A 9,866-nucleotide genomic window follows, 5' to 3' on the forward strand; every position below is an offset into this window, starting at 1 on the left:
CAATAAATGTACAAATGCGCTTTACACAATTGATGTATGTATGGATTGTGATAAGAGTTGTATGAGCCCCTAATAAAATGATTTTTAAAAAAAGGAAAAATCTTAATTTATTTTAATATTGACTTTATTTTCTGTCCCTGCCATCACCATCACAAGATGATAGGAACTTTGCTTTATTTGCTGTGAAATCTTTAGTACCTAAGAGAGTGATTGACATATAGCAGGTGCTCAAAAAGAATGCCAAATGAATTTTTTTTTAAGAAGGTAAGATTTAGACCTAGGCAGCCTGCCCCTTAGGCCACACTCTTTTACCTCGACATTATACTATTTATAATGAATATTATGCACACAAAAAATACTACATATGTTTATAAACTAATTATATATGTTTAAAGAAATAAAATATTTTTTTTGCTTTACACGAATCAAATAACAGGGATGGGAACAGTGATAACAGAGGGGTAGGAAGAAGATGGGGAGAGAAGGGGAAGAAGGGGGAACCAATTGCAATGATCCAAACATAACCACACCCCCATCTCCCTCCAGGGGGAAGAACCATGGGGGAAGGGAGACAGGGATAAGATATGAAAATAATAATTTATAATTTATCAAGGGTCAAGGGGGAAGGGTTGGGAGGGAAAAAAGAGAAGCCGATACGAAGGGCTCAATAGAAAGTAAATGTCGTGCTTGCTGCGGCAGCACAGATACTAAAACTGGAACCATACAGACAAGATTAGCATGACTCCTGTGCTAGGACGACACGCAAATTTGTGCAGTGTTCCGCATTTTTCACAACACAGGGATCCAAGACAGATGAACCCCTCAGGACCAATAATTAGATTAGTGATACCAGGAGGGGAAGGGGAAGGTGGGGGGAGAGAGGAGGAACTGATTGATTGCCATATAACCCCCTCCCAGGGTGACAAACAACAAAAAAATTGAGTGAAGGGAGACATCGGTCGGTGTAAGACATAAAAAAAAACTATAAATTATCAAGTATTCATGAAGGAGGGAGGAGGAAAGAGGGGAGAGGGGGGAATGAGCTGATACCAAGGGCTCAAGTAGAAAGAAAATGTTTTGAAAATGATGATGGCAACAGATGTACAAATGTGCTTGACACTATGGATGGATGGATGGATTGTGATAAGAGCTGTAAGAGCCCTCAATAAAATGATTAAAACATTTATTTATTTATGATCATTCAAGGGATTTTAATTTATTTTTAATTTTTAATCATTTTATTGGGGGCTCATACAACTCTTACCACAATCCATCCATCCATCGTGTCAAGCACATTTGTACATCTGTTGCCCTCATCATTCACAAAACATTTGCTTTCTACTTGAACCCTTGCTATTAGCTCATTTTTCCCCTCCCTCCCAGCTCCCCCCTCCCTCATGAACCCTTGATAATTTATAAATTATTATTTTGTCATATCTTGCCCTGTCCAACGTCTCCCTTCACCCACTTTTCTGTTGTCTGTCCCCCAGGGAGGAGGCTATATGTAGATCCTTGTAATTGGTTCCCCCTCTCCACCCAACCCTCCCTCCACCCTCCCAGTATCACCACTCTCACCACTGGTCCTGTAGGTATCCATCTAGGAAACAGCTGTAAACATTAATTAATAATTAGAATTTGGAACATACAAAGTATGAATCTAGGAATATTGGAAGACATCCAAAATGAAAAGGAATGCATAAAAACTGATATTCTAGGCATTAGTGATCTGAAATGTACTAGTTTGGCCATTTTAAATCAAAAAATCATGTGGTTTACTATGCGGGGAATGATATCATCAAGAGGAAGTGCGTTAGAGTGATCTTCAAAAAGGACATTTAAGGATCTACCTTGAAGTGCAGTGCTGTTGGTGATAGGGTAATTTCTGTCTGCATACAAGGCTATCCAGTCAATACAACTATTATTCAAATTTATACACAAAAAACTAAAGCTAATAATGCAGAAATTTGAAGAATTCTACCAACTTCTTCAGTCTAAAATGGATCACACTTGCAATTAAGAGGCACTGATAATTAGTGGTGATTGAAATGCAAAAGTTGGAAACAAAAAAGAGCAGTAGTTGACAAATAGGGTCTTATTGACAGAAAACTAGAGATCACATGATAGACTTTTGCAAGGCCAACAACTTCCTCATCACAAATATCTTTATTCAACAACATAATAGGCAACTATACACATGGACTTCTCCAAATAAAATATTCAGAAATTGAGTTGACTACATCCATGGTAAGAGACAGTAAAGAAGTTCAATATGAGCTACAGTCTGGCAGGGACCAACTGTGGAACAAATCTTCAATTGCTCATATGGAAGTTAAGGTTGAAGGTGAACAAAATTAAAACAGATCCACTTGAGTGGAAATATGACCTTAAATATATGCCACCTGAAAGTGGAAAATATCTCAAGAACAGATGTGCTGCATTAAAACATCAATGACAGAAGACCTGATGATCAGTGGGGTGACACCAAGGACACCAGGCATGAAGAAAGCAAAGACGGGAAAGAAAAGAACGGTGTGAGTGTCAAAAGGGACTCGGAAACTTGCTCTTAATCATAGAGTGGACAAGGCACGCTGAAGAGATAATGACGTCAGAGCCCTGGACAGGGAAGCTCATAGAGCAGCTCTAGAAGGCAAAGTGAAATATTATAATGAAATATGAAGTCCGAGAGTTAGAAAACCAAAACTAAAGAACACAGCATATCTGAATCTGAAAGAACTCCAAGGAAAAAACTGCAATATTGAAAGATTTCATGGGAAAACTACTGAATGATGTAAAAAACATCAAAAGAAGATGGAAAGAATACAGAGTCGCTGTACCGAAAAGAACTTCCGATCAAAAAGTTGACATTCAACCATGAGTAAGAACCAATGGTAATGAAGGAAGAATTTCAAGCTGCACTGAAAACATTAGCAAAAAACAAGCTGATGAAGCACTGGAAGCACTCATTCATCTATACCAAGAAATTTGGAAGAGAGCTACTTGCCCAACTGACTGGAAGAGATCCGTATTTGTACCCATTCCAAAGAAAAGTGACCCAACTGAATGCACAAATCATAGAATAATATCACTGATACCGCATGTAAGTAAAGTTTTTCTGGAGCTTATCTAAAAGCAGTTATATAGCTGCCAGAGGTTACGGTCCGGTCCAGAAGAGGATGTGAAAACAAGAGATAACATTGCAAAAGACAGATGGATCTTTGCTCACAGCAGAGAATACGACAAAGATGTTGACTTGTGTTGTACTGACTATGCAAAGACTTTCAACTGTGTGGATCATAGCAAACTACGGATAATCTTAAGAAAGGGAATTCCAGAACACTTCATTGTGCTCATGCAGAACCTGTACATAGATCCAGAGGGAGTTGTGGAAAGAACAAGGGAATACTGCATGGATTAAAATCAGGAAAGGTGTGGGTCAGGGTTGTATCCTCTCACCATACTTATTCAATCTGCATGCTGAGCAAATAACCAGAGAAGCTATATTATATGGAAAAGAATGCTTCATCACGATTGGAGGAAGGCTTATTAACTAGCTGCAATTTGCAGGTGACACTACTTAGCTTGCTGAAAGTAAAGAGGACTTGAAGCACTCTCTGATGAAGATCAGCCCACAGTATGGATTACAACTCAATTAAAAAAAAAAAATTCACAACAGGACCAACAGATAACATCATGATAAACAGAAAAGATTAAAGTTGCCAGGAATTTGACCTTGCTTAGATTCGCAATCAATGCTCATGGAAGCAGAAGTCAAGAGATCAAAAGACACCTTGTGGGGAGGAGACAAGCCAGTCAGGACGCAGTGTAGCAATGATGAAACATACAACTTTCTCTAGTTCTTAAATGCCTCCTTACCACCCCACCCACAACCCCCGACTATCATGATCCCAATTCTCCCTTACAAATCCGGCTAGACCAGAGGATGTACACTGGTACAGATAAGAACTGGAAACGTGGGGAATACAGGACAGATGAAACCTTCAGGACCAGTGGTGAGAGTGGCGATGCCTGCAGGGTGGAGGGAATATGCGGTAGAAAGTGGGAACCGATTAAAAGAATCTACGGATAACCTCCTCCCTGGGGAATGGACAACAGAAAAGTGGGTGAAGGTAGACGTCGGACAGTGTAAGACATGACAAAGCAATAATAATTTATAAATTATCAAGGGTTCATCGGGGGAAGGGGGAGGGAGGGGGAAAATTGAGCTAATACCAAGGGCTCAAGTAGAAAGCAAATGTTTTGAGAATGATGATGGCAACAAATGTACAAATGTGCTTGACACAATGGATGGATGTTTGGATTGTGATAAGAATTGTATGAGCCCCCAATAAAATTATTTTTTTTAAAAAAAGATACCTTGCATTAGTTAATATGCTGCACAAAACCTCTTTAAAGTGTTGAAAGGCAAGATTACTTTTGAGGACTAAGGTGCACCTGACCCAAGCCATGGTATTTCAATTGCCTAATACGTATGTGAAAGTTGGACACTAAATAATAAAGACCAAGGAAAATATGATGCATTTGAACTACAGTGTTGGCAGAGAATACTGAAAGTGCCACGAACGGTCAAAAGAGCAAATAGATGTCCTGGAAGACGTGCAGTCAGAATGCTCCCTAGAGGCAAGGATGGCAAGACTTCGTCTCATGGACATTACACATGTCATCAGCAGAGACCAGTCTGGAGAAGGGCATCATGCTTGGTAAAGTCGAGGCAGAGAGAACAAGAGGAAGCCCCTCAATGAGAAGGTCTGGCACAGTGACTTGCAACAACAGGGTCAAAGAATTGGGAGGCTGGCACAGGACGAGGTGGTGTTTTGTTCTGTTGTACATAGGCTCTCTCTAACTGGACAGCAGCAAACAACAACATTGCGTACCTGGAAGGTTTCCATTGTAATCCACATCTTCTATGCCACATCCCCATTTAACAAGAAGTTGCAAACAGCCAAGCCTCCCATGAAAAGCTGCATAATGCACAGGTCTCCATTCTCTCTTATCAGTCACTCTGGGATCCTAGAGGTAACATTCACAAGGTCTCAGTTTCTTCCCATTTTGTAAAGGAAACACTAAGACCAGAGGCTGATTTCTACGAATGAGAAATGGAGGTTATGCCTACAACTTTTTTTTTTTGCCTACAACTTTTTAAGGCAAACTCTTAAGTTTAATGGGAGAAGTGGAATGACCAAGAAAATGGCAACCATTAGTTTGAATGTGTGAGACTAGTAAAATTTTATAAAATTGCCTTTTTTAAAAGCATGTATTTAGTCACATAAAATCTTCTAGTCATTTTGCAGGTCACAGATTGCTGAGCCCCAAGGAGAGAAATGGATTAGGTGACTAAATTCTATCTTTAAGAGTATAAACAAAGAGTTATGAAAAAATATTTATGAGGGTCTGCACTGTTTTTCTAACTATAGAAGCATCAATTCTTAGCATACTGTCCTCAATATTGGTAGTCTTCATCCTTAAAAGCTGTTTTTTCCCACAACTAGTTAATACTATAAATATTGTGATAAATGAAATCTCTAGTTACATAATATACTAATTAGCATATGCAATAATTTTTTTAAACATCCCAAACCACAGAAAATTGCACAGATTTGCAATTACCTTAGTTAAAACGTATTTGGACGTTTGAGAATTTTCTTATTTCAACCCTAAAACTGACATGAAGAACCCCAAGCCCCTGAAATGTTTATACTACCAAACTGCCCCCTTGGGAGATTAATCTGTTTGACGTTAATCAGAATTATTACCCTATTTAAGATGAAAACTCTGGAGAATTGTATCTTTATTGATAAAGGGCAGGGCGATTTTACAAAACCAGGAGTAATAAAGAGAAAAGAAAAATCTAAAGAGAGTTGTTGGAGGCTTTTTGTATAATTTTCTCTAGATGGCATCCCAAATGCACTCATAGGGTCAGGGCAGAATTGTCCCCATCCCTGTGGGTTTCTGAAACGCTGTCTTTACAGGAGTACAAAGCCTCGCCTTTCTCCCTTGGAGTGACTGGTGGTTTACTACTGCTGATCAACTCGTAACCCACTACGCTTCCAGGGATCCTTTTATGTGCCATCCAGGATAAGTAAACTATTAAATCTAGTAACTATCCCTATAGAATTACATATGACGTGATAAGTAAATTGAGAAAGACAGAAACTAGATTAATAGTTTCTTAGGGTTATGGCAGGGGAGGAGGGAGAGAAATGGAGAGCTAATAAGATGTGCAATAGCATAAAGAAAATGTTCTAAACTTGATTGTGGTGATTGCGTAACTCCTTTTTAATATATTTAAGCCACTGAGTTGTATGGTACATGAACTATATGTCAATAAAACTGGCTTTTAAAAAGGCTAAAGAGAAATATTAAATTACTTCTCCAAAATCATATAAAAGATTTTAAAATCGGGAAGTGCTGTTCTATCTACATAATTACATATCCTCACATAGCAACAAGAACCCCTTACCACTCCACTTCGGAGCATTATCTGTAAAGAGAAAGAATGTCCATGAGCAGCAGCAAGATGTAAAGGATTGCATCCACGATCATCCTGTGCTGACAGATTTGCTCCATTCACTATAAGAGCCTAAAAATAAAGAAAAGAAACCTTGTGTTTGCGTGAGTATAAATATTGGATTATAAATACAGGTATGGGTTATTTAAAGGCAAGCAATTTATTACTGTATAGCTAAACTATAACATATGTATACATGTGCTAAGAGTCCTGGCGGCATAGTAGGTTATAAGTTGGGCAACTAACCACAAAGTTAGCAGATGAAAACCACCAGGTGCTCCACAGGAGAAAAGATGGGGCCTTCAATTACCATAGAGCTACAATCTCTGTACAACCATTGTGGAAAGCGATATGGCACTACCCAAAATCACTGGACTAGAAATACCGTATGACTCAGCAATACCTCTGCTGGGTATATACCCCAAAGAAGTAATAAACAGAACATGAACAAATGTCTGCTCTCCCATGTTCATTGCAATACACAACAGCAAGAAGCTGAAAAGAGCCCAAATGCCCATCATAAGTCTGATACGTACACACAATGGAATACTGTGAATACCCAAAAACAGTGATGAAACCATGAGACACCTCATGGCATGGAAGGTCCTGGAAATCATTATGCTAAGCGAACTTAGTCAGTCACAAAAGGGCAAATATTGTTTATTCCATTATTCAAGGAATAAACACCAAGACAACACCAGGCCTGTTTCCAGGTCATGTAATATTCTAACCCAGTTTCCCAAGCCTTCTAACTGGTAAATTACCCTCCCTTACCTTTCTTCTCGATAACCCTGAGTTAATACGAAAACTGTTACCGTACAGCGGTATGGACCTGCAGTGAATGACAACCTGAAGCAAGAGTGGCCAGTGGACAGATGATCCAAAGGCAAATTTTATTTCAAAAGTACAGCTTTATATATTAATGAGGCAAGGATACACAGCTTGCACAGTGTAAAAACAACATCGTGATAAAATTGCTCTAAGGCAGTGGGTCTTAACCTTCCTAATGCTGCAGTGGGTCTCAGCCTTCCTAAGGCTGCGACCCTTTAATACAGTTCCTTATGTTATGGTGACCCCCAAGCATAAAATTATTTTCGTTGCTACTTCATAACAGTAATTTTGCTACTGTTATGAATCGGGCGACCCCTGTGAAAGGGTCGTTCGAGAAAAAAAAGAAAAAGAAAAGAAAGGGTCTTTCGACTCTCAAAGGGGTCACGAGCCACAGTTTGAGAACAGCTGCTCTAAGCACAAACAATTCCTTGGGACTAATCTTATCTTAACAAATGCAGCTGAGGTCTCAGTGCACACAGGGCATCTTGGGATGTGGGACAACATATGACCATCGTCCCAGCATTCCAGGTTACACAGCATCCCCAAGCACCCCAGAGAGACACCAGTACACTTCAGTTAAAACTCAGTGACTCTCTACAGAAAACCTTTTCAGCTTTGAGCAGTGGCAATATCGTAGTCAATGAGGTTTACCCGAGGCGCGATTATTGCTAAAGAAAAAAAAGAAAACCTTTTCTTAACTTCTTAAAACAGTGACCTCACACATTATTTGTTTTGTGACTGACTTATTTCACTCAGCACAGGTTTCAAAAATGCAGTATTCTTCTTCGATGTTGCACCCATTGTGTGTATGTAAACACCCTAGATTTTATCCATTCCACTGCTGGGCATTTAGGGTGTCCACTTTTTGCTATTGTGAACATGGGTATCTGTGTCACGGTTCTTATTTCCCTAGATATATACCACCTAGTGGATTGCTTAGTCACGTGGTATTTCTATTTCCAAGTTTTTCAGGAAGCACCCTATCGTTTTCCATAGTGGTTGCCCCATTTTACTGCCCCACCAGCAGTGTGTGAGGATTCCAGTCTCTCCACACATTGTCAGTACTTGTTTGCTGTTTTGAACTTTGCTACCAATGCTTGGGTGAAATGAGATCTTATTATTTTGATTTGCATTTCAATAATGAACAACGATTGTGAACTCTTCATGTTTGTTAGCCACCTGAATGTCTTCTTAGGTGAAGTGTCTATTTATGATTTCTGCCTATTTTTTAATTGAATTGCTTGTCTTTTCCTTATTTAGGTATTAAAGTTTTTTATTCATTTTAGAGAGTATATTCTTGTCTGATATGTCCTTTCCAAAAACTTTCCCAGTCTGTAGTTGCCAGCTCTAGGGAAGGCTTTCTCTGTCAGGCCCCTTGTCTCTTCTCAACATCTATGGGCCCAGTGGGCCTTGAAGATCTCCCTGTCTTGGCATCAATCTTCCCTAGTGTCTAACAGATACTCAGCACAGAGAATCTGGGACAAAAGGACACACACTGCTCCCAGCTCTTCTTCCTTGTTTTTAAGATTGTTACAGTTTTATTGGTATATACTTCACATATCATACAATTTAATCATTCTGTCATATTAAGAAGAGTTGCATAATCATCACTAGAATCAATTTCAACACATTTTCTTCTCAGGTTCATTGTTGTTAGTTCTCCATTTCCCTCAATCCTCTTATGCCATGCCCCTAGGCAATTATCAATCCAGTTACTGTCTTTATAGATCTACCTGTCCTATATTTCATATACAGAAAATTATACAAAATACAAATAGGAATCAAATCACCACCACCACCACCACCTAGACAAAACAGAGAAATCTGAATCAAAAAGAAAACAGAAGATAATAAAAATGGAAATGATTTTAAAATGGGTCAAGAGAGAGATCTCCCCAATCCCAACTGTGTGGACAGCCACCCCTCCCCCCAGAAGAATTTATTTCAGAGGACAGCACTGAAGCTACAGCTCAGGGAGAGGGGCATGTCTGATCAGAGCACACGGGAGCAAATGAACAGGGAGGAAGAGAGAGTGGAGCACATTCTGCCCACCAAGCCTTGTGGATGATATCCCTGCTCAGAGCAGCCAATGCACAGAGAGGACCATATGGCCGGCCCCACTATGAAACATGACATCCCTCACTGACCCATAGCCCTATGGGGCACAACACTGGAGACACAGTGTGGGAACTGAGCCCGATCTGACCCACCACACTGAGGCAAAACACTAATGGATGTGCAACAGAACAGCAAGGGGAGCAGAGCAAGGAAATCCCGAGGGAATACCAAAAATAGACTGTGGGGCTAGGGCATGGCACCCCATCAGACTCCACCAGAAAACACTCCTAAAGGTCAACAAACAAACCTTGAACTATTTACAGGCTTTTCTTTTTTGTGTCATTGGTTGTTTGGTTGTTGTTTTTGTTCTTTTGTCACTTTGTTTTGCTGTCTTGTTTTTTTTGTGCATATTATTATCCCCATAGGTCTATCTAGATAAGATAGGCTACAT

At 39.6% G+C, this 9,866-nt stretch overlaps 1 protein-coding gene, 1 non-coding gene and 1 pseudogene across 5 annotated transcripts in view; 2 read left to right on the forward strand and 1 right to left on the reverse strand.

The window, feature by feature from the left end:
- ANKRD42 (ankyrin repeat domain 42) overlaps positions 1 to 9,866 on the reverse strand; it is a 75,005-nt gene that overhangs the window by 49,599 nt on the left and 15,540 nt on the right. For 3 of the 4 annotated variants that reach the window (XM_045293212.1, XM_045293211.1, XM_045293213.1), the window contains exons 4-5: positions 6,479 to 6,598; positions 4,893 to 5,028 (exon numbers count right to left, since the gene is read on the reverse strand). In XM_045293212.1, coding sequence (XP_045149147.1) covers positions 4,893 to 5,028; positions 6,479 to 6,598 — 256 coding nt within the window. The remainder of the gene's footprint in view (positions 1 to 4,892; positions 5,029 to 6,478; positions 6,599 to 9,866) is intronic. The other variant, XM_045293214.1, reaches the window with a different exon arrangement.
- Positions 684 to 790, forward strand: LOC115870511. The gene has a single exon (XR_004046746.1). It is a non-coding gene; the product is annotated as a U6 spliceosomal RNA (small nuclear RNA).
- LOC115870508 lies at positions 7,969 to 8,122 on the forward strand (annotated as a pseudogene).

This window comes from Echinops telfairi, unplaced genomic scaffold (genome assembly GCF_000313985.2).
Source record: "Echinops telfairi isolate 266 unplaced genomic scaffold, ASM31398v2 ScPeMD7_1713;HRSCAF=2227, whole genome shotgun sequence".
Taxonomy (NCBI): Eukaryota; Metazoa; Chordata; class Mammalia; order Afrosoricida; family Tenrecidae; genus Echinops; species Echinops telfairi.